Source organism: Labrus mixtus, chromosome 11 (genome assembly GCF_963584025.1).
Source record: "Labrus mixtus chromosome 11, fLabMix1.1, whole genome shotgun sequence".
In the NCBI taxonomy this organism is placed as follows: domain Eukaryota; kingdom Metazoa; phylum Chordata; class Actinopteri; order Labriformes; family Labridae; genus Labrus; species Labrus mixtus.
Window position 1 is genome coordinate 18853420 of NC_083622.1, and position 24968 is coordinate 18878387.

The 24968-nt window shown below is 40.3% G+C and overlaps 1 protein-coding gene across 1 annotated transcript; it reads right to left on the reverse strand.

Moving 5' to 3' along the window:
• Positions 1 to 1667: 1667 nt before the first annotated feature.
• LOC132983969 (transcriptional repressor scratch 1-like) lies at positions 1668 to 10961 on the reverse strand. Its single transcript, XM_061050546.1, has 2 exons — positions 10117 to 10961; positions 1668 to 6554 (listed from the first exon to the last, which is right to left on the reverse strand). The coding sequence occupies exons 1-2, from the start codon at positions 10229 to 10231 to the stop codon at positions 5827 to 5829; spliced, it is 843 nt and encodes a 280-aa protein (XP_060906529.1). The 5' UTR covers positions 10232 to 10961; the 3' UTR covers positions 1668 to 5826.
• Between the last annotated feature and the right edge of the window lie 14007 nt (positions 10962 to 24968).

A 24968-nucleotide genomic window follows, 5' to 3' on the forward strand; every position in this document is an offset into this window, starting at 1 on the left:
TAGATGCTGGAGATAGTTTATTGCCTTGGATACCCCAAGTGTTGGCATAGCAACAATAGATTTTGACTGTCTGTGCTCAAAAAAGGAGGAAAGGTTGGACTGTAGCTTCACTGGAGGACTGGCTACATACTGCTGAATATGATGTAACAATACACAAACTAAGCAAAATAATCCCGTATGGATGATCCTGATGACAAAGAAATGGAAAGAGGGGAGGAGAAATTATCTTCAGCTCAATAATGTGCAATTAAGCTCCTGCAGTAAGATCCTCGAAATGACCTGTTCTAAAAAAAAAGTTGCTATTTGAGGTGCGATCCAGCTGAAACAGCGCCTAACTAGGTCACCTTTAATTCAATGTCACCAGAGATGGAGGTTAGTTGGTCATTTTTCCTCTGTTGATGTCTGCAATGACCGCAGAACAACCTGAATCAGAGCAACAACGTGACACTCTGACAGTGTGCCACAAAACAACATCATCACATTTGTCCTGAAAAAGGACACTGTGATGGTAAATAACAAGCCCTCCTTTCCTTGATGATGAAGTCAAAATGATCTGCTCTGTGAAACACATGAACATATTTCCGCTACTATGCCATTCTAATGAACTTGAATCTTTGGAACAAAATTTGAAAACATAAATCAATAATCTGTGGCAAACTGAAAATAATTAATTAATTTTGAGCAAACAACGCGTTTTGCCTGTAACTTCCTCAGGTTCGACCAGCATGATCACATGGGCACAGACAAGTGTTTTAAATACATGTGGTCACATGACCAATCTTGTACTCCAGCAACCAACTAGCACCTGAAAAGTCTGGGTCCTGTGGATTCATGTTTGCATTGTAAGTTCATGAATTATACCTTCAGATGTTTGTTTTTCCTCTCTAACCTTACCTATAAATATTGCATCATTAAGCTTAAGAAACCATTCTTGAAACATAGCTTTCCAGGATTTAAGTGGTACTCCACTCATCCACTGCTAAATATCCAAACATTGGAATTAACAAACTGCTGTATTTAGCCGTCCAAGCAGCCCATTAGTGTGAGATAGCTTCCAGCCTTAAGAGTGCTAATGAGCACACTGCACTACCAGACCCTCTTTAAACATACAATATTGACAAAGCTAACACAAAGCATGGGCTGAAGAGTTCAGAGATAAGTGTTATTCTATGTAAATGTACTCAACACTCATCTGACTTAAAGGTACTTAATTAGCATTATGGGCCTCGCTCACAGTTTAAATGGAATAAAAAATACATGTATTACTCACCAGTGAAGTGCCTTCCGTCCAGTGCGGATTCTAAGTTACTATTCAAATGGGGGTCGACAGCAGCTCGGTCTGTTGGGTCTTCGGGGGGCAGGTCTGGTTGCTGGAGAGGTGCCAGGTCACTTCCCAACTACTGCCAAGGTGCCCTTGGGCAAGGCACAGATCCCCCAATAGCTGCTGGGGCGCTCCCTGTGCAGCAGTGTGTAGCAGCCCCACTCTGACATCTATGCATGTCCATAGGTCCTGTTTGTAATTCAGGCATTTCTGTGTGAGGAGCATGTGTCTCAAAGACAAGAGTGTAAATCCAGAATTTCCCCTCATTAATAAAGTATGTAAACAAAACAGTCAGAGTTGTAATCGTACAACAAACGAGACACAAAGTACTACAAATGGCCTCTGTTGGTTAAGATTATTCTTTATTATGAAGTGCCACAAAATGCTTTGTGTTCATTGTGCTTACATTGTCTGTATTCTGGCTCAAAAAAACCCTCAGGAGATTCTCTCTCTGCAGCAGAGAGCCAAACCTCCTGAGATAAGGTGTGTCAGATATCGCTATACAGCAGTAAAAACATCTCAATTCAAGGATTCCTTACAAACCCTCCTGCAATAAACGACTATTTAGGTTATCATCATTCTTCAACTCGGAAATACAAAAAAAAAGAAGAGAGGTCAAGCTAGTACAAGGTTTTTTAAATTCTTCTCTACCTGAATTCTAGTTAGTTTCATTGTGCTACTTTCTTTAAGGTGGAGATGACTAAAATGGAAGTGCTTCGAGAGAACAGACCTGGAGCTCACCCAGAGACAGACGCACACACACACTCTGCCTTGAAACCGCTGAACAGCCACTCAATAACAACTTCAGCCAAAATACCCTCAAGACTTGAAGACTGCAGTGCAAAGTTGCAAAGAGGTTTAATGCACGATGATACAATTTGTGACACGTAAACAACAGCTGGAGACACTGCAGCCGGAGAAACTCTCAGTTAGCCTGGGAACAAAACGCATCTGTGAGCTCGTGTTACACTTGCTCTGGCAGATACGTCTGGCCCCACTACCTTTTAGAGAGATTTCAATCCACCCTGATTCTGGTGAGGCCAATCACAAACACTCATCTAATCTGGGGCTAAAAGAAGGGGCATTGTTGACACATTTCCACAGAAAATCTTGATCGCTGCCACTGATGTGTAAAGCTCTGAATTTTCTATTTGTTATGTTTGAACCTTAGTACATTTTACCTACAGATGCCAAGTGTTTTCTACTAAATCAAATCAAACATCTTTGTTTTTGGTTGAACATATATACACCGAATGTTGGAACCAGCTACCTAGCTTAACAACCTATCACTACATCATATGTTACCGTAGCTCTGATTGGTTGTAATCAAAATGCACTTTCGCCCCTTGCAAATCAAACACTAAAGAGGTTCAGATCTAACTTGCATTTGAAAAATGGGTCTGACGATACAAGGCAACTCTTAGTGGTTTGTTTACTAACTGTGTGCCCGTCACACTCTGATCCACTGCTACGGTACAAATTTGTGTTAATACTGTTTCTGTTTTCAATCAAATGTAAATGGAGAAACAAGATTTGAGTCTGTGTTTATAATAACAGAAAGTATCTCTACCAGGGATCAATGTGAGATCTCTTCAGAAAGATGAAAGTCATGCTTTTGTTTTTATTGCATATTTTCTATGGTCTCTTTGCCACACTTTGTGCTTTAATTTTGCATTTAGATTAGTCCTTGTAGTAAAGCAGCTAATTTCATGTTTTTACCTACTTGTGTATGTATGGTTGTTGTGAGAGCTTTAGCCTAGGCTGAAATTCAACAGATAAAAAAAAAAGACAAATACAATTGAAGCCCTAATAAGTCAGAGCTCTATGACTAATTATCTGATACAATTCAAGAGTGCCTCAAATCTTCACACATTAGCGAGAGAGATAGGACCTCTGATTTGTTGACTCAGAGAAAGATTTCTCCACTCACAACACAAAAACTGCCTCTTTCATATTGACTTGAGAGTTGCCTCTATATAAAAAAAACGATTTCCATGTTAAGGCTTTAAAGACTGACACGTCACCGGCAACACTTTTATCACAAAATGTCAACTTTTTCACTCAGGAATATTGCCAATCTGACTGTTTTTATCTCGGAGTGATGGATGAAATGAGGAAGTGTGTCTGTGCATCAGTGCAGAATCTTCTTTTGTCCCTTTGATCATATTTGGTGTTGAATATCAGTCAACCTGCCTCTAATGGAGTATGGTCATGCCTGAGGACGAGCTGCAATTATCAAATGTTCTATTGCCAGAGATCCCTATTTCAATATTAAACCCGTTTCTTTCATTTGATCAATACTTGACTGTAGACAGAGACCCCTTGTGAGTCCCCCCGACATGATTATCGGGAGACACTCTGTGTAAGCATATGTGTGCATGCCCTTGTGCACATGTGTCTATGCAAAGTGACAATGAATATACAGTGTATGGCAAGCACTTCACATTATGTGCAGATCTGTGTGTGCTGAGTCTGTCTCTCAGGAAGCTCCATGAATCTGTAGAAAAGGTTTCTGAGCTGCAGAGAACTGGGTTCAGCAACACTGGTATTGGCCACCTAAAGTCAAAGGTCAAACCATCTACAGGTTGGGGTAGATTAGAGTTAGCCTGTCTGTGGGTATATCACTCATAGAGTTAGCCCCTGATCGGCCCAGAAGGGTGAAATGAGGCCTACTGCAGATCAAGAAAGACTCTGTGTAACATAACTATTGGACTGTAACAGTTAAGCTGCATTGGAGCATTCAGCTAAAGTGCATGCTTTTTCTGTGGCTTAAGAATGCACACTTTATGGTTTGGAAGTGCACTAGGAGTGTAACTGAATAATGCATTGAAGTTAGAGTTGACCACAGTGCAACTTGGACATTGGGCTAAACTTTGGCCAAGGTTTCCTACTGAAAATATGCCAACAGTCACTACAGACTATATGCTAACTATCGTTTTAGCCTAGTGCAAATCTCTTTTTTTTTTAATTCTCAAATGTGATGGTTTTTTAACGTTATCATATGGTTGGGTTGTTTGTATCATATTGATTATTGAAATGGGTGATAAAGGCCTGTTGTTGCATCACTTTGCTGCATGACAAAAGTGTCATTTTAACATCTCACAACCTTTAATATACTGATTTACCTTCATGTATGGCCAAGGATCCTTGTTGAGTAACATATTTGAAAGTATTATCCAAAATAAGGCCTCTCCAAGTACGTTTAACAGGCTTGTTTAATGCTAGCCTTAGCCTAGCGCATGTCTGTCAGTTTTATAGTTGTCCTACAATAGGCCTCACACCCAGCAAGCAGCTGATCCCAGCCTCTCTAGCCTACGTCCTACTTTAGTTCTACTTACTAAGAGGCAGGCAGTGCATAACAAGAGAGGAAAGACAGGACTTTTATTTTCGTTGCTCTAACACTACATTGGCATGTTCCCTGATGTCTGTTATATTATTTTTCTGTTTATGACTATAGGTGAAGTAAAACATACCTGATTTTTAGACTGCTATACAGTAGTAGGTAATACTTCATAACTTCATCATAAAATACCATGCATTAGGTGATTATTGCTTTTAAAGAGTTCTACGGAGGCTCCAAGAGAAAAATATTGCCCTCAAGTTTCTATCTATAGGATTTTGGCAAAAAATCATAAGCTTTTTATGATGTTGGCATAGATTTCTTTTTTCGTTTTTTGCATGCAATAACGTTAATAAGAAAAAAAAGGTTTTTAAAAAAACATAATAGAAAAAAAAAATGTACTCAAAAAGTGACATATGCTTTGGCCTGTGGTGATAGAAAGAGGTTGGCAAATATCCTACATACATACAGAGAAATTAAAGTGCAAAAAATAAGTTAACGCTTTCATTAATATCAAATCAAGTATAAACATACAAATAAAACTAAAAAATGCCAAAATAAATAAATAAGTCAATAAATAAATAAATAGTTTGTTTTACCTCAATAGTGGAGAGAATATGGTCACTTGGTGCAGCAAAACATTATTATCATTATTATTACTATTATTATTACTATTAATCCCCCAAAAAACAAATTCAGAATGAAAAACGCTTTCACTGCACTCAAGTGCAGAAGCTATAGGCTTACAATTGTCTTTGTCTTCATCCTCATCTTCATCAGTGTCCCAAAAAATACGGTGCAATACTGTATCTAGATGCCAGGAGGAAGCCGTGTTTTATTATTGTCTCTATCCACAACGGACAGAGGAAGAGGAGGTGATCAGTTTTTGAGGAAGTGCATGCGTAGATCAGTTTAATCCTTAAGTGGGCAAATCTCAAGGAGAAAAAATTGTGCTATCTTCATCATCTTCATTTTCATGAATAGGCTCCAAGGAAAAGCGAGGTGGCAGAGGGGGAGGGGGGGGGGGGATGAGAGGGGGGAAGGAGGAAGGGAAGCAAGGTCATATTCTGAGCAAAAATAGATTGTTTGTGTCTGCAGTTCAGAGTGTAAGGATAATGGTAATTCATGTCTGCAGTTTTGTCTCTTGTTTTATCTACGCAGGGGGTCATGCATCTAGGGGGCCTAGAGGAGAGTAGGGGCCTTTGAAGCAGGCGGATTCATAGTGCTTGTTCAGGTAACTCTTGAGCGCGAAGGTCTTGTCGCAGCGTTTGCACTTGAAGTGCTTGAAGGCCGAGTGGGTCTGCATGTGAGCGCGAAGGTTGGAGCGGTCTGCGAAGGCCTTCCCACAGTGGGCGCATCCAAAGGGTTTCTCTCCCGTGTGCGAGCGCATGTGGCCCTGCAAAAGCCACGGTCGACTGAACGCTTTCCCGCACACGTCACACTTGTGCTTGAGGTCGTGCGTGAGCAGGTGCATGGCCATGGCGGGCATGGACACGTACACCTTCCCGCAGGTGGGACATTTCTTTGCCAGCTTGCTGTCCAGAGAGCGGTGCGTCTGTTTGTGCCTGCTCAGGTTGGAAGACGTGGCGTAGGTTTTGCCGCACTCGTTGCAGGTGTGCCTCTGGATGCTCCTGGGACTGCCGATGGCTTTCCTTCTCGAGCGGCCGTCAGTGATGAAGAAGGCATCGACTGAGTAACCCTCGCTCACCGCAGCGTCTCCATTGATGTAGCCGTCAGTGATTTCAGAGCTGGGACTGTCTGGAGACTCAGAGTCAGGGGCCCCATAGTCACTGTGGATCCCGTCGTAGAGGGGGTCAGGGGAGGGTACCTTGATCCCACTGTCACTCTCTCCATCGTACACAACAGGGCTGATGTAGTCACTGATGTAACCAGCTGATACGAAAAAAAGAAAACAGTATTAAGTTCAAAACTGTGTTGCAAACCTTCAGAAGCATTTCATGCAGATTGAGTTTCTGTACAGCTTGTAAATGTGTGCCTAACACAGTCATGATATCATGGTTTTAAAAGATGAACATTTACTATGAGATAACTAATAAGAAATGTAACAGACGTACACTCCTGCACATGTGTGTCTAACAGGAAAAAAGAAAGTTTGGATCAATGCCATCAGACTGCTGCAGCCAGCTGTACAGGAAGAACAGAGTGAAATCAGATAGTCGTCTTTCCTCCAGCTTATCTGTCTTTACAGAGACAGTAATGACAGTAGTCATTACACTGAGCAGGATCACTGAGTCGGTGTTAAAATAAGTGCTAACCCAGTAATCAGCTCTATTACTCCATTAGTGATATACAGCCCCACAAGACAGCTTTATGGCATTTTTTTTCTAATACTGTGTCCCACTTGAGAACATTAATCATATTACAAATCATCAAGATGTTTGGTTGATGTAAATATTCAGTTGGTTCATACAACCTGTAACTTGCTCAGACACAAATGCTAACATGCAAACGTGTGGTTCTGAGAAACAAGACGCAATTTAAACAAAGACGGCAGCATTATATGTGACACATAATATTCCAAACTTTACATGTAGAGCCTGGTATTCTGTACCACAAGAGGATTTGATGTTATATGCAATATTTTTTGTTTAAACAAAAGGCACCCTTCTAAAGATTGAAACAGATAAAACAAGATGTCAACAAACCCCTTTAACATTATCTGAATTGGTGTATTGTTACAAAGAGCATGTGTCTCTCTCCTGCACACCTGTGGCTTGTGGAGTGTGAAAATGAAGAAAGCCTGCAGCATTAGTCCACAGATAATCCAGTTGTCAAAGGTTACAGTTAAAACACTTTCTCTGTGAAAGATAAACAAATTCACACACACTGACCCTGAACTCAGCACCATGGACAGATCAGTGAGGTGCAGGTATAGCTGGACTGTGAGACTGCTGTACACGCTCAGAGAGAGCAGGCAACAGTGGGGATGGTTTTTACACATGAGGTGGTTTAAGGTCTCCAAGGGGAGACTTTTTCACACGTGGTATCTATCGGTTTACAGGAAATAAATATAGAAGCAGAAGCAACTGGAAAAAAACTAATTCTATTCAGTTTTGCATGTGCAATTAATTATACACATTACTTTCATTTGCTTTCATTCACCACTTGCAGTTTCTCCTTTCTGTCTTTCAAATATATTATTAGTGTGAAAGTCGTTTGCTGTGGATTAATTGTTACCATATCTATTGAAGGCTTAAATAAAGACTTAACTGTCAATGAATACTGGTATTAATACACAAAATGTTACATAAATAGCAGCAACATAGGCTTTTTAATTCCACTGTTTTCTCTTTATAGAAAATAACAGCTATTACAGACCCAATGCATACCCAGAACTATACTTGTTATTAAGTAAAATGATTTGAAACACGCAAAAATAACATTGAAAAAAGCTGCATATTATCAACAGTTGAAGTTATAGTCCATCATATGCATCTGGTTAATTTGTCATGGAGGTGCAACTTTGGGGAAAAAACTTGATCTACACTTCAATTTGTCCTTGCCTTAATTGATTAATCTCTGGAGGCTTTGCGGAAGATGCTGAAGCAACAAGCTCTATACATCAGCCACTACATATCTGCTTCAGCGTCCCATCTGAATACACAGTCCCCTCACATACACGGGTGACATGGGACATAAATTATTCCAAAAGCAGAGTGCTACTCCTGACGTGCAGTGCTGTTCTGTATGTAAAAGCCGCATCGAGCTGTTAGCAACAGATGTAAGAGATGGAGACAAAAGGTGGCCGGGACAGGCACGCGCCGCACGCTGCTGCTGAGGCGGCAGATCGCGTGTCAGCGCGAGCTGGGCTTGTTAACCTCAACATTATAAACACACAGCTGACTGACAGCTTTTGGCTTCACGAGCGCAGAAATACAGGAGGAGCTGCGCAGTTGAACACACATGTTCATGTGCAACAGTGTGTCAATGTCACCGAGGTGTTAGAAACGATTCAGTGGATTAATTTACACCGCTAAAAGCATATCTTGTTTTTCGTCAAAGTGTGACGCATACGGTTAGAGGGAGTTCACAGCTTCAGAGGAGCACAGAGCAGCACTAAACAATGGATCATAACAATGAAAGAAGAACATTTAATATAAAAATATATGTACATATTCAATAATCTAACATAATGACTCCATTGGAATAAAAATGTCACTTCAGAAGATTCACAATCTGTTGCCTTTAACTTGCTGTATTCAACAGCTCATCTGTGATTGAAGCTGAGATAAGAGTGGTCAGGGTGGGCAGTATACACAGCGATAATGTAAAAACGAAAAAAAAAAGAAAACACTCAAATGGAAATATAGGCGACATTTCTTCGTGCAAGAATCTGCCGACGCTGCAAAAACGAGACAAGCATACCTGGACATGGAGCAAAAAGCCTCACGCAGAATGCATCAGATTTTATATGCAACCAACTAACACTGGACCATTGTTTAAAATGTTTCTTTCCACAGCATTGTTACATAAAGTATAACTAAAGTGTTGCTTATTTGGCGGTTAATGGACACAGTTGTTGGTGGAATAAGTATCAAGTGGCCTGTAAAAGAATATTGCCCTTCACATTGATTGAGATCTAATTCCACAAATTAAAGTAGGCTACAAGTGGACCGTATACTTAGGCCCAATGACCTTCTTTATCCCTTTGAACCTGACTTTAGCATGTGTAGAGTCTAGGAGAGTCCCCACTGACTGTGACCCTCAATCGATCAAACACGGGACTTGCTGGATTTAGTTGATTTCTTGAGTGACCTATTCCGCTCCGGAGGCGACTCAACTCCTACAGCCGACCAAACACTTCAAATCAAGCCTGCCTCAGCGTTTCCATGCCTAGTAAATAAAGTGTCGGCTCATGTGGTGTGCTAACACTCACTGAGCAGCAGGGAGTTGGTGCTTATTGAGACTGGCAGTTTTCTGTGTCCATCTCATCCTACACGTGCTCCTCTTGCAGTCCTGTGAAGTGCACTGACAAGAATGAGTCTTTGAAGTCATGCCGAATGACTTGATTTGGTACATAATGAGGGCCTTTGAAGATTGTATTTCTCATCAGAAAGGACACGAGTGCTTTGTGTATTTGTTCTGTAATCACTGATTACTGTTTATCTGCATGCACCGACCTACATGAAGCCAATATTTCAGGTTTAACTAATAAGGCTGAAAAACACAGGATTCAATCGTGGGAAATATGAAAAGAAAGCAAAGAAAGAGTTGGACTTTTAGTTGTCTTTTGTTTTGAGTTGCATGTTTGCATTGTGACGACCATTTAGGTCAGTTAAACAAAAAATCTCAGTCAAGGAATGCCAGCTCAAATCAGGTAAATCCACCTCTTACAGAGACACACAGCATTTCCCGACCTCCTCCTCTTCCTCGGTGAGACAGACTTGTTTGTGAGACACCTGTTAATGCTGGTTTTGTTATCAGCCTGACCTACCTTTTTCATGGAGCCGCAGGCTGAGGTCTGTCCGGTGACGGTAGACATTCTCCAGATCCGCCCCGGTGGTGAAATCATCCAATTTCACCTTTTTCACCAGGAAAGACCTTGGCATGGTGGTGCGACACCAACACACACTGTCACAAACACAGCGGCACACGCTCACAAACACAGCAGGACGCCGACGGCCTGGCCAGCGTGCTGATTCGCCCGTTTACACACCAACAAGACGAAGAGGCGAAACGGAAGAAAGATTGTCGTCAGGTTTTTGGAGGAAGCGCGAGCTGCGAGTTGGTCCGGTTAAATAGTTCGCCGCCAATTGTATCTGCTTCTTTTCTGTTGCAGTCTCTTTGGCCGTCTTCTGTTTTAGTCCTTGTGCAAAAGAAGGCGAGAAATGCAACTTCAGCACCGGACAGCTCCCTCCGGGGGGTACCTCGCGCGCACACAGCCTCGCACAAACAAACAAAAACAAGAGGCGATCGAAGGCACCCTGTGGCGCGCGCAGCGTCTCGTGGGCCTCCTTAAAGAAAAGGGAGAAGAGATGGAAGAGGAGGGAGGGATGCGAAGTAAATAAGAGGGTATTAAAAACGGATTTTGGAAGCTTTTCAAAAAAATGTCGAACACCTCGATCGTCCCTCTTTGCTGCAGAAATAGTCCTTCATTCCCGGTAACGACCACTTACTTACAGTCAAACATCACAAAAAAAGAGTTCCAACAAACATCCCCTCTTCTTCTCTCTGTATCCCCCTCTCTCTCTTCTCTCTCTCTCTCTCTCTCTCTCCCTCGGTCTCTCTCGCTCTCTTTCTACAGCATCCGCGAGCTGTTCCCGTGAGTGTGGCGTCTCGCGATCAGCTGTTGGCATTTATAGCGCGCGCAGAGAGAGAGGGAGAGAGAGAGAGAGAGAAACAGGAGAAACAGAGAGATGGATAGACACACGGGTAGAGGGAGTGCTTAATTTAATCCATCCCACATCCCCGGGGAGCGGCGACTGGTCCGGATGATTTATTGAAGCTGTTATCACCCCCCCCCCCCCCCCCCCCCCTTTCTTTCTCTGTCTTTCATTTTCCCTCTTCGACTTTCCTTCATCCCCTTTCTTTACATTTTTAGGGAGTGTGTGTGTGTGTGTGTGTGTGTGTGTGTGTGTGTGTGTGTGAGAGAGAGAGAGAGAGAGAGAGAGAGAGAGGCCAGTCACCATGTTTGGGGGAGATAAAATTTGTAGTTATTATGTTTTTTAAGCACTCATCGATTTGATTCAGCTATCGCAGAATTCAACATGAATTTTAAATATTGCTCCATTGTGCTTTATATCAGGTATCCTATTTTTTTTAGGGTTCTCCTCTTCTTTTATTATGTGCTGTAAGCATTTTTCAATGTATTTTTTTATCGCAACAACATGGACTCTATGAAGAGATATTAACATGCTGAGAGCGTGGTAATTATCATTAATGTGGCCCAGAGGGTGAATGGATGTAGACCAAATTGAGTGTTTTACAGTGACTGCAGGATTAATATGGAGCAGGGTAATATCTGCCGCAGGGTCACACTGGGTCCACTGACAAGTTTTACAGCAAGATCCAGGATTTAGTCGAAATTATATAACAACATCAAGGATCAATTAAAGCTTAATAAATAATCTGCTGTGTCCTTTATTTATTCTTATTCTCCTTTTCTGCTGTCTCACATTGAGTCCTACCCTAAGTAGTAATGAAGCCAATTATATTTTTTTGTAAATGCAGTAAAAAAAAAATCATTATCTGTAAGTGTATGACAAGTAGGATGAGGATTATTAAGAAGTTAAGTCGTGGACCTTCTAAAACCTTGTGTTTAATTTTGATAACTAGCCAGAGACCTTCAAAATGAACATTGAGACCCAGGATTGTGTATAGATATGTTTAATTAATACAAATCCCAAGATTCAAAGGTATGGCTGTGTTTTAATGGAGCAGGTGTGCTTTAGGACAGACTAACAGATGTTCCCGAAAGTTTCGAACATCCCAAAAAACTGAGGTAAAGGCTCAGTGGATGACTCAGATCTCCAGAGATACACCCTAAAATATGAAGTATCCATAGTAATTTCTATCCTATATCTTTCCACTGAGGTATTCGAGTTTATTGGAGCTTTTATTGCAATTTTTCAAGTTTATGATAAAAAACAATTCACTTATTGTGGGTTATGATTTTTTTTTGGAGAGATAGATTTAATAATGTGAGAATAAAACATATAACAGGTAAATTTAACTGCTTAAAGCATTTTGACATATAAATAAAGGAACTTTTTTTTTTTTTTATTGAAATGCAAACAAAAACATTGATCCAAAAAAATAAACACCCCTACAGCAAAATGGTGTGTAAGCACTGAATTTGTATTTGTTTATCTGGTCCTTATGGTCACCTTATGCAGATTTCTAAGGTGTTATGTGTACTGTTGTGGAAGTACATAAAGCATGGCAATAGTGTCCTTAAAGACAAATTTAAGTGACAAAGTGTAAAGCCAAATATTTGCTTTATTTCTTTTTCTTTTTTGGTCGTTCATTCTTGCCATAGGATTTGACTACTATAAAATCAGGTCAGAGGTCGTGTGCTTCAAAGACGACCTCAAGTCAAAGACTCTCTTGTGAGTCTGAATGTACAAGTAGAAATGTTCATTTTTCACATTTAGATTATTTAGTAAGTTTCCCTTAATACTGTATGTCCCTGAAAAGGCAGTTTTGATGCTCTTAATATTGCAACATTTTTGTTCACATCTTTTTTGGAATACAGTTTTTTTTTTTGATCCAACCTCGTGTGATTGTATTAGACGGAGAAGTACACAGTGATGAAGAGATGTGTGATAATGATGAAGATTGAGGCATCTGAGATGTATTGATCCTGCAGGAGGAAGAAATATTATAGTACAGTTTATCATTGATTAGAGGACCTGACATGAGCAATACGTGCATTGAACGTGTCTGATGATGAGTCATGATTGTATAGTGTGTGTGTGTGTGTGTGTGTGTGCGTGCGTGTGTGTGTGCATGTGTGTGTGTGTGTGTGTGTGTGTGTGTGTGTGTGTGTGTGTGTGTGTGTGTGTGTGTGTCTAAGTGAGTGCGTTTGTGCGTTGCTGCGTGCATGTGTTTTGATACCAGTCCATCTGTTGTCCTTAATCAGGGGCAGAGCAGATGAGTTCCATCACCTGGAGACTGGCTCAGGGAGGTCCAATTAAACACATGCACACACACACACAACTGGTTTACCACACACACAGGATATATAACCACCACCAGAACAACTGTCAGTCGACTAAAATAACCCACAACATTAATAACATAGTTAATCATCATTCAAGGCCATGTAAACGCACATAAACCAAGATACACTGACAGAAACAAACATGCACACTTGTACACACACAGGATTGACCCAAAACCAACAATTGTAAAATATACAGCAAATATTTCTGTACATATTTGTTATCTATTCGACAAGCAAAGACAAAAGTACTAAAGTGACACTGAGTCATGTGAGTGTAATTCTCAAGATAAAAAGGGCAATATTTCACTGTAGCACACATGTGAGTGTGGACTGCAGCCTAAAGGTGAAAGCTCTGGGTGTTCTGTTGTCTGTGCCATCTTCACACCTCTCTAACAGCACCACTATTTATTTTTGGGAAAAAATACAGATTTTCTTTTTTTTTTCTTCAGGAGACCTTTAGAGAAAATCTAACCATGCAAACATTGAAGCTTCAGTGAAAATTACTACAAAACTAATTGTATATTTAAAAAAAAGTTCCTTATATTACAGCTTGAATAAACAAAGTCCATTCTTAGTCAACTTTCTTAAAGCTGTAGTGTACAGCTGAGTTAATCGATGTCAGTGAAAGACAAACTTTCAGCTCTTACAGTATAACGTTTTTTTGTCTGGATAATGGCATGAGAAATTGCAACATTTTAAGCATTTAATTAAAACAAATTTTATATAAAGGTTTAATACTACAGTTTAAAATGCAAGTTAAAGGTAACATATTATGCTAAATACACCTAACCATGGTTTTCTTATACTAATATTTGTCCCTAGCCTGTCTACAAATCCCCCAATTATGAGAAAAGCACATCCTCTATGTCTTTTGCCTGCTCCACTTTTCAGGAAATGTGAGCTCAAAAAGGCAGTTGGGAGATTTTTTCCTTTGTGACATCACAAAGGGCAGTAACCCCTCCCCCAGGTGGGTGACAATCCCACAGCTAGGTGTTTGTTCTGCCCTCTGAGTCCGCCTTCTTGGGCATGAAGCTAGAAAACCTGAGCTACATCCGCTTCCAGAGAGCGGGGTGGTCGAACACAGCGCACGTGTATTTAAAGCTGCAGACACAGAAACAGCTTGTTCTGAGCATGGCGGAAATAGAGGGGTTAATAGACATGATGAAATACAGGATCAGAGAGGATTTTTCACAAGAAAGAGTTAGAGTTTAGAGTGAGAGTTTCCTCTTCACAAACATGCTTTGGGAAACTCTGACAATTATTTAAACAGGTTGAAAATAAGTATAATTTGTGACCTTTAATTCCTCTGTTAAAAAAAAGCAGGAAGTTCTGCATTCCTAAAGAGACAAAAAAAGCTGTTCATAATAAACTAAGGGGATATGGCTGTCCTCTTTATTTTTCACATTTTCTCTTCGTGGGAGTTATCCACTATGACTAAATGTGTAAACGTATGGGTGTTTGTTGTGCTCCACATTCCATAAAGTCTAATGTCTAATTTGTGCTTTTGTCTTATTGAAATTATTAAAATTCACTAGGCATACTTGGCATATTACGGTGGCCGACAAGTTGAAAATCAATGCAGTGGACACATTCTGCAAATTCATAAATGCTGTAAATATAAAAACACAAAATAGCTCTATACATTTTTTAAACATTTATGGGTTGATTTTGCAGTGTATTCATTTCAATCGAAGCGTGGTTTCCTTAGTGTTTGTGTTTGTCATTTTTGTGTGTGTTTTGAATTTGCAACTCTCTTACATCAGAGAGAGAGATGCAGCTCTGTGGTGACTTGTGATTGATGTCCTGTTGCTTTAATTGATGCTGCACCGTGTTGAAGGCCTACACATGTGTTGTTCACCAAAAGCAGGGACGCTGCCCAGCTGCTCTGTGTACATGTGTGTGTAGGAGGACGTGGGTGTGTGTATGGTGCAAGGTGCATGTGACAAACAGGCATCTGCTACATTGAACCCCGATGTGAGCAGGTGCAAACACACACAAACAAACACACTGCACACAACACACAACGCAAATGTCTCATTACCACACATTTACCCAAACGTACACACACACAATCACTGACTTGGTGTTTTCAAAATCACTGATGGAAAAAAATCCATTGCACAGACTTAATCACTATTTTTGTGTGTGTGTTAAAATACATTTTACCACTACCGTCTTGTTCCTGGACATTTAAAATCCATATTAAAGGTTTGTCTCTTCCAGGATAAAAGGTCATGTCTTTCTTATCCCTCTTTTTCTCCAACAGGGCTGAGGACTCTTGTTAGGAGACGTACTGGATTTCACTGTTTATTATAGTGCATTTTTTCCCCTCCCACTTAAAGTAAAACATTTCTTCAGGGAGCATCAAAACTCACAATATATTTCGGTCTCTTCCCCTCTCTCAATGCATCTCTTTTTGCCTCTATTTTCTGAAGGTGAGCCTTGTTCTGTTCTGTCCTAAAGCTGTTCTGTCGCAGTAACGCTAAATATTGCTGAGCAGCTCTTCTCATCAGGCACACACACACACACACACACACACACACACATGCATGGTCACACACACACACACACACACACACAGAAGTGCTGGGCTAGGGGAGAAATGTGGCCTGTTTCTTTGCAGTTTTTGATGACTCCCGCTGTACCGGTGAAACAGAATGCAGCGTACATTAGCCCAGGATAGAGTGTCCCAAAACAGAGGAGAGGAGAAGAGAGGATAGGAGAGGAGAGGAGAGGAGAGGAGAGGAGAGGAGAGGAGAGGAGAGGAGAGGAGAGGAGAGGAGAGGAGAGGAGAGGAGAGTCATATTATTAAGTGTCAAATCACTTCTTTTATTGACAGTTAAAGAAAATCAGCAACAACCTCTAACCAAGATCTCCTTGCTGACTTGCTCCAGAGCTTTCAAAAGGATCAGGCAGTCCTCTGTGGTAGCAGATGGCAGTTTTTCAGATGTCATGGAACTGTGGCTCTTAAAACTCAATATTGTTAGCGTCTAGACTTCTTCACAATGTTGGCTTTAAAGATGAATTTTAAGACATAGCTTTGTTGATAATCTTTAGCTATAGAGTGCAATCTGCAAGCATTCAGTATGTGAATATATCTGATCAAATATAAGATCTGTATCAAAATAGGGTCTTAACCTTCTTTCTAACTCTAACTCAATATTTATTCTGTTCTTAAAAACTGATACCATTACTGAACACATATCGGTTAAAGAAAGACACACCTAACTTTAAAAAAATAATGCTTTCAGTACAATTACATCAACGATAAAGCATCAAAACCAGTTCTTACAAAAAATCAAGGGTCTTTTAGCACACACCCACAGAAAACTTTAAATCCTAGAAACAGATGCGCTATAATTTAGACACCCGTCTTACACTTCTTGCTTTTTCTTGTCTCTGAACCACATATGTTCCAAAATGTATTTTCTTTTCTTTGCCCAAAGTTTCATCTTTCCTCTAAGCTTGATGAAAATCCGATTTTGCTGTAACACTGCATACAGGGAAACTCTACAGGAAACTTATTACCTTCTTTTGTCAGTTAGATAAGACTCTATAGTCAGGGACTTAAGAGCAATTTCACATTGAAAGGCATGCAGAGCAGATATTATCATTTGAGCTCATTTATATTTTTGGTATTTTTTATTTCTTGTTTTTACTGAATGTCATATTTTGTTATTTCCTTTAGATCATATGTTTTAACAGATTTCTATATTTAATCTTCTTTCTTATTGTTAATGCTTGTTTTGTTTCTTTTCCCCTTTGTCTTGATGCTTTTGATGTGAAGCACTTTGAATTGCCTTGTTGCTGAAATGTGCTTTAGAAATGAACTTGCATCTCCTTCTAAACAAAGAGAAACAATCTCCACAATCTCCGAGGGTCACTTACTAACTGGTTGTGGATTTTTTTGGCTGTATCAAGCTTTCTTCTGATCTGAAAGACGAAAACCAACTTTCCGGACCTTGATTCGTCAGCTGCTGGTTCAAAGTTAAGATGAAGTGTCACACTTGTTTTTTGGACAGAGAAATAAGAAACAAAAAAAGGCATCAATGGTATAATGTTGTGTTACAATTATTATTATCTAAGCCCTTTGTATTCAATTAAAATTCAAAAAGAACATTAACTATTATAAATTCTGTCTGATCATTCTTCATACTAATATTTAATTGTAATAGCTGTTATGGGTTGACTCAGAACCTTTAACTTAACAGACTGTGAAACATACAAACACACACTGACTTCCTTTGTGTTTGGTCTTCACAGCCTCAGGTAGTAAACAAGCAGAAAGTTAATTAGTGAAGGAAATCAGGATGGATGTGCTCTCAAGGTAGTGATAAGCTATAGTGAGGAATGTGTAATGCAGATTTATAATCCTCATAATGGATCCCTAAAGACGATTTTATAGTGTGTGGATGGTTTATTCCCCTGGTATTTATTTCTGTTGTAGAAACCTTAAATCATATACACACCAACTTCAGCACACAAACAAACATCTATAGACTACAGAAGTTTTCCCTTCCTTCTCGGTGCATTTCCCTAAACCATCTGTGACCCACAATGCCACTGTGCGAGATATTTCTCTTCCCCTCTCTATCTCGGGGTAATTGCGTGAATCAGGAGAGATTGCATTTACTCAGACAGCAGAGTGGCGAGCTGGCAGGGTAATAAATGGCCTGATAACCAGCACTACTGTGATCCCTCTCAAAGCAGAAATAAGAACAAAAAAATCATTACCTGCTTCAGACAGGCCCATCCTGCCATGTCGCCTGTGATAAAGAAAGACATATTTCCCAAACACAGAGAGGGGAAACAGTGAGAAGAAAGCAAGGAAAAATGGTGAAACGGTTCTGGAAACATTCCAGGTAACATCTTTTTTATTTCTCTTACAGACCTGGTCATTTATTTTAGAGAATAGAACAAAACGATGGATGTGGATAAAGTCACAAGAAAGAATGAATTGAATCAGTGAAGAAGTAAGGCGTTCACTTTGATCATGATTTAGGCGGGAAAATAGATGTTTGGAAGGTACAGAAACAATCCATTTTTAAAGAGACAATAACAGATGAATGATCTAAATCATATATTGTTTTGTTTTCTGTCCGTTCTGACTCTCTGTGTAACACGGAATGACGAGATCAAGCTGATCAAGGACGTGATCAAATATTTTGAGGAGATTTTTACCAATACATAAAAAATGCAGTGTTTGAAAAACACAAGCTTTGGCTTTGAAACGGACATTATTTATTCAACTTGCATTCATGTACAGTACAAAGGCGTCACTGAAGCATTGGGTTGATGTTTTTAGGTTTTGTTTGTTCCAGGACTGGACTGACCATGACAACAAAGCATAAATACAACATTAAAAATGAGGGCAGATTTGTTTTTACCTCGGGATGAATCAGAATTAAAAAAAAAAGTTTATGGAATGAAACAAGCTTTAAAAATGTATATTAAATGAAACACGGTCTTTTAGCTGATATAGTTACATATTAAGCAATACTACAGGTCTGTTGGGCAGTGGGCCCACCAGAGAATAAACCTTCATAGAGGCAAATAAGGTGGTGAACAAACACATCTGGAATGACCTACACAAACACGACAATGGACATCATGTCAATGAATGACTCGGACTCATCTTACATCTTAAAGCCACTAGTCCATAGAAAGAGTGTTTTAGTATCTATTAGCCCTCTGTTTTAGTTTTTCATAACTTGTTTTCAGCTAACACAAAGTCATGTTAGGAAAAGCTCTTCAAACCCCTACACGCTGCCTTTTCAGCAACAACTGTACTGACAGACACAGCTAGCAACTGGCAGGTGAACAAAGTGGAACATACAGTATAGTTGCTTAAGTCCAAAATATGTAAGTAGGGTTGTCAGTGTTAACCGTAATCAGGATGTGATTTAGGAAATTAATGCATTCATTTTTATAATCATTGGTGACCTGCCATTTTAGTCCCTTTAGGCGCACCGTAGCTAAGCCACCTCCTAGTTGTGTCTCCCTCTAGTCCCAGGCTGTTTTCGAAACCACCAACTATAAGTGGTACGTACTGATTCAGCCAAAATGCAGTTTGCAGTATGTGAACAAATGAGAGATCAGTATTCCAAAAATACCCGGATGTCGTACTGATTTTGAAAACAAATCACACTATCCATCAGACCATAGATCCAAGTGGCAGCAACATCCATTGTAACAGGGGAAATAATCACAGTCAGACCAAACCACACAAAGATACCAACGGTGTTTGCCATCGGCCGGGCTGTTGTTTACTTCCACATTTCAAGATCTGAAACCAGCCTAAAAAAAACACCTACTGGCATAATCATAGTCATAATACATATAACGTTCAATAGTAGTATGAAGTGGTATGTGGTAGGAGGTTTTGGCATACCACCTACTATGGTCTATGCATAAAAAACATAAAAAACCTTTTTGAAATGTAAAATTAAGGAATTTCAAACGTGATTAAATGTGATTAACCGTGAACTGTTAAATGTCAGTGTTTAAGATTAACAATTGTCAGAGTAATGTGGGCTAATAAGGACTCACACTAAACCTGTGTGACTTCCACATAGCCAATAAGCTTCCTGCTTGTCGATTTTTCTGTTCTGATGACATCTGAAGTACCAGACAACCTCTGTGGTCTCATTAGGTGTCGTGTTAGCAACTGCCTTGTTAACTCAGAGCAACTGAAGTTATGTTGTCATGGTGTGGTTATTGTGGTCACTTAACAAAATGTGAAAATCTCCTCAGCTTATGTAAACCTCAGACTTGATCAAATGTTGCCTGCCATGCCTTAGTGATTTGGTGCGAGTTGGGTGCGAATAAATTCACATCTGTTTAAAAATAACAATATGTTAAAGTTGTGTAAGCCTGTTTACACTGACCCCTAGAGGCCAACAATTAAGTTATTGCTTGTTTGAGTAATTCAAATACAAAGAGGAACTGAAAAGCACAAGTCATGCAATTTGTTAAAAGGCTTTTTTACATCTTCTACTCAATACTCTAAACAATAAATTATTCACTGCCCTTGTTGCTTTAAGTAACAAGGATTGGAAATGTGTTCTTATTGGAATTAAGAAAAAGGGAACCAGCATTTGAGAGCTCTTCAGAAGATTCAGGCGCTCTGCTCCTTCATCTCTTAATGTGTTTCCAATCATATCAGAGGTTTCATTCTTGTATTCTATCCACACCACAATTGTGTCTCAGTTTTTGTTTTTCATCTTGCACACAAGCAATCTGTCTCCCCACCACACACACACACACACACACACACACACACACACACACACACACACACACACACACACACACACATACACACACACGCACGAACACACACACACACACACAAAGTCTCTCATACACACACATGCTCACATGATTACAGATCCACATAACCACCCTGCAGGGTACATGCAGGACAAAAATTCATGCTCAGAGACGCACACACACAGTCTTATTTGTGTGTATCCCTGAGGCTGTGCAGTAGAGTCATCGCTGCCTGATGTTTCATCAGCAGGACGACACATTACTGCTCTACTGTTCAAATGTTCTTATGTGCTGTCAATACTGTTAAATCAACTTTATATGCCTCCAGAGGGCAAACAGATCACAAACACACTTCTGTTATGATCCCATGAAACGACCGAAGAATGAACCCATTACATGATTGTATTATTTTGTACTCATATAATGTGTTATGTGGAATAGGTGTTAAGGCTTTTTCTCACATTCTCTGAGACTATCTCCATGTTGTCATTGCTTTATAAAACACGACAGACTGAACAGCGTTCGGCTGAGCCCTCTGAGAGTGTGACCATGTTTAACAAAAGAGCAGATTTGATTCAAGTTTCACGACACAAGAACAGGTTGTTGATTCATATCATGCATGTACAGTCTTGGGACGAATGTGAAAATAGAATAACAGAAAATATGTGACGGGGAAATCTGCATTTACATGAACGAGGTTTAGTAAAGTGTAGTGAGGAGGTGAACCGTAAAGGTGAGTGCTGAAAGAGGACTTGACTTGTTTCTTATTCTGGGACAGAGGCGGCAAGCTTGTCTCCAGGGTTTACCGCCAGTGTTTGGAGACTGTTATGTGAAAATGTCGCTGCTATTGTGCGTTTTGTGTGGCAGTGACCTTTTATGGATCACAAAGATGTAAGAGCTGCACTGTGCAAGGGGACAAAACTGTTGAAAATAGATTATGTTTAGATTGATGCAAATTTGTCCTGTATGGGTCGTTTCACCATTTTCCTCAGAAGGCCAGTAGAAAAGAATTATGTTCTTATCACAAAGAGGCATTTTTATACACCACAACATTCACTGGAGGGGCTTTTAACAGTGTAGGGAGCAGGAAAGATAAACTATTGGTGAAACAATGGGAATATAACTATCCATCAATCCATTATCTATAGCCCTTATCTTTTTAAGTGTAGAGGAGACTGCAGCCAATCCCAGTTGTCATTGGGTGAGAGATAGGGTCTAGACAGATTGCCTGTCAATCATAGAGTTGACATATAGACAACCATTCACACACATACTCAAACCTACGGGATATCAATTAACCAGAACCTACACATACAGGGGGAGAACATGTCAAATTTAGACATAACAGTCCCTGCCAGATGGACATTTGAACCAGGAACTTTACCAGGAGTGAACCAACTCAACAATGTGCCCCCCTGAATCATAACTTTATCCATATCTAATGTATTAATTAATGTATTAATGTTTTAATACATAGACCGCCTTTAAAGGGCTTTCCCATGAGACCTCACAGAAAAGATGTAAAACGGGCAAGTAAAAGGTCTTTCACACTTGCAGAAATCTATATATGTGAACGCAAACAGCCAAATTTTTCGTTCTGACTTCACCCGGAATTTCTCCTGCCAGCACTCTAGTATAAGTCCGAGTGAGCTGATTTGAGAAAGCAGCCGGATATTATCAGGAGAATTCACCTAGAGCCAATGGGAGGGGGGCTGACGTTTATACTGTGACTGCTGCACAGTGCATAGAGTGTATACACGCTAGCGCTACGATCAATCAATCAATCAATCAATTTTTATTTGTATAGCGTCAACTCATAACAAGTGTTATCTCGAGACACTTTACAAAAAGCAGGTAAAATACCTTACTCTTTGTCTGTTAACATTACAAAAGAGCAGGTAAAAAGACCTTACTCATTGTTATGTTACAAAAAGCAGGTAAAAGACCTTACTCATTGTTATGTTACAAAAAGCAGGTAAAAGACCTTACTTATTGCTATGTTACAAAGATCCGGCCTATCCATCATGAGCACTTTAGCAAAGCAGCAAAAGTTACAGTGGTAAGAAAAAAATGCCTTTAAAAGGCAGAAATCTTCGGCCGGATCCCCGGCTCATGACGAAACAGCCTTCACAGGCCTAGACTGCGCCGGGCTTGGAAAGGGATAGGGGGAGAGATGGGATATGATGCAGGAAGAGGGATAGGGAGCAACAATCCATTGGGGAGGGGGTTGTTCTGGCAGGCCGTCCATCAACAATCCGGGGGGGGGGGGGGGGGGCGGGTTGTTCTGGCAGGCCGTCAACCAACGATCTTGAAGAGCCTAAGAGAGCTCAAGAGCTCCCAGGAAAGTAGGTGGTTAGTGACTGAGATTTACAGATAGATACATGCAGTAATATGATGTACTGTATATGCACAGAGAGAGAGAGAGAGAGAGAGGAGCTCAAGGTGCCAGTTCCCCCGGTAGTCTAAGCCTATAGCAGCATAACTAAGAGCTGGTCTACACCAGCACCAGCCCTAACTATAAGATTTAAAGGAAAGTTTTGAGTCTATTCTTAAGAATAAAGACTGTGTCTGCCTCCCGGACCCCGGCTGGAAGGCGATTCCAGAGGAGAGGAGCCCGATAACTGAAGGCTTTACCTCCCATAGTACACTTAGAGACTGCAGGTACCACTAGCAGGCCTGCATTCTGGGACCGTAATGTTCTCGAGGGGCAGTACAGCACTAGTAGCTCCTTAAGATAAGATGGTGCCTGGCCATTTAGAGCTTTGTAAGTGAGAAGAAGGATCTTGAATTCTATTCTAGACTGTATATGGAGCCAGTGCAAAGAAGCCAACACAGGAGTAATGTGGTCCCTTTTCCTAGTTCTAGTCAGTACACGGGCTGCAGCGTTCTGGACTAGTTGAAGAGTCTTTAGAGACTTACCAGAGCACCCTGACAAAAGAGAATTACAATAATCCAATCTGGAGGTAACAAATGCATGAACTAGTTTTTCTGCATCATTTTGCGGAAGGATATTCCTGATCACAATAACTTCAGTCTTGTCTGAGTTAAGTAGCAAAAAATTTCTGGTCATCCAGGTCCTAACGTCCTTAAGGCACATTTCTAGCTTACATAACTGACTGGTGCCATCGGGCTTCATTGATACATAAAGCTGAGTATCATCTGCATAACAATGAAACTGTATGGAGTGTTTCCTCATAATATTTCCCAGAGGAAGCATATATAATGTAAAGAGAATTGGTCCAAGCACTGAACCTTGTGGCACTCCATGGCTAACTTTGGTGTGCATAGACTTATCATTAACATGTACAAACTGAGATCGGTCTGATAAGTAGGATTCAAACCAACTTAAAGCAGTCCCTGTAATTCCAAGTAAATGTTCTAGTCTGTATAATAGGATCTGATGGTCAATGGTGTCAAAAGCAGCACTAAGATCCAACAAGACGAGCACAGAGAGAAGTCCCCTGTCTGAAGCTAGAAGTAGATCGTTTGTAACTTTAACTAGTGCAGTCTCAGTGCTATGGTGGACTCTAAATCCTGACTGAAACTCCTCAAATAAACTGTTGTCATGGAGAAAGTCACACAGCTGATTAGCTACCACTTTCTCCAGGATCTTTGAGATAAAAGGAAGGTTGGATATAGGCCTATAGTTAGCTAGAGTTCCTGAATCTAGAGTAGGTTTTTTGAGTACCGCTACTTTAAATGACTGTGGTACATAGCCTGCCAGTAAAGACATATTGATCATATCTAATATAGAGTTACTAACTAAGGGAAAGACTTCCTTAAACAGCTTGGTTGGGATTGGGTCTAAAAGACAGGTTGATGGTTTCGACGCAGAAATAATTGAATTTAGCTCTGAAAGGTCGATTGGAGAAAAACAGTCTAGACTAATATCTGGTCCTGGAACTGTCTCTGCCGTATCAGACGTATCTGCACCAGGTAAGGGCAGGAGGTTACCAGTTTTGTCTCTGAAAAAGCTAATGAAATCATTACTGCTGAGGGCTAAAGGAATACAAGGCTCAATGGAGCCATGACTCTCTGTCAGCCTGGCTACAGTGCTGAAAAGGTATCTAGGATTGCCTTTGTTTTCCTCGAGAGCCTTCATATATTTTCTATGACTATCCTGCCAGAATAAACAAGATTCTACCGTTTTGGTCGAGCGCCATATTCTTTCAAAATTTCACAACGATTGTTTTAGAGTACGGGTTTCTGAGTTGAACCATGGAGCTATTCTCTGCCGTTTGATAACCTTCTGTTTTAGGGGAGCAATCGAATCAAGAGTAACTCTCAGCGAATCCACTGCACTATCAACAAACTAATCTAGCTGAGAGGGGCTAAAGCGATCATAAGAG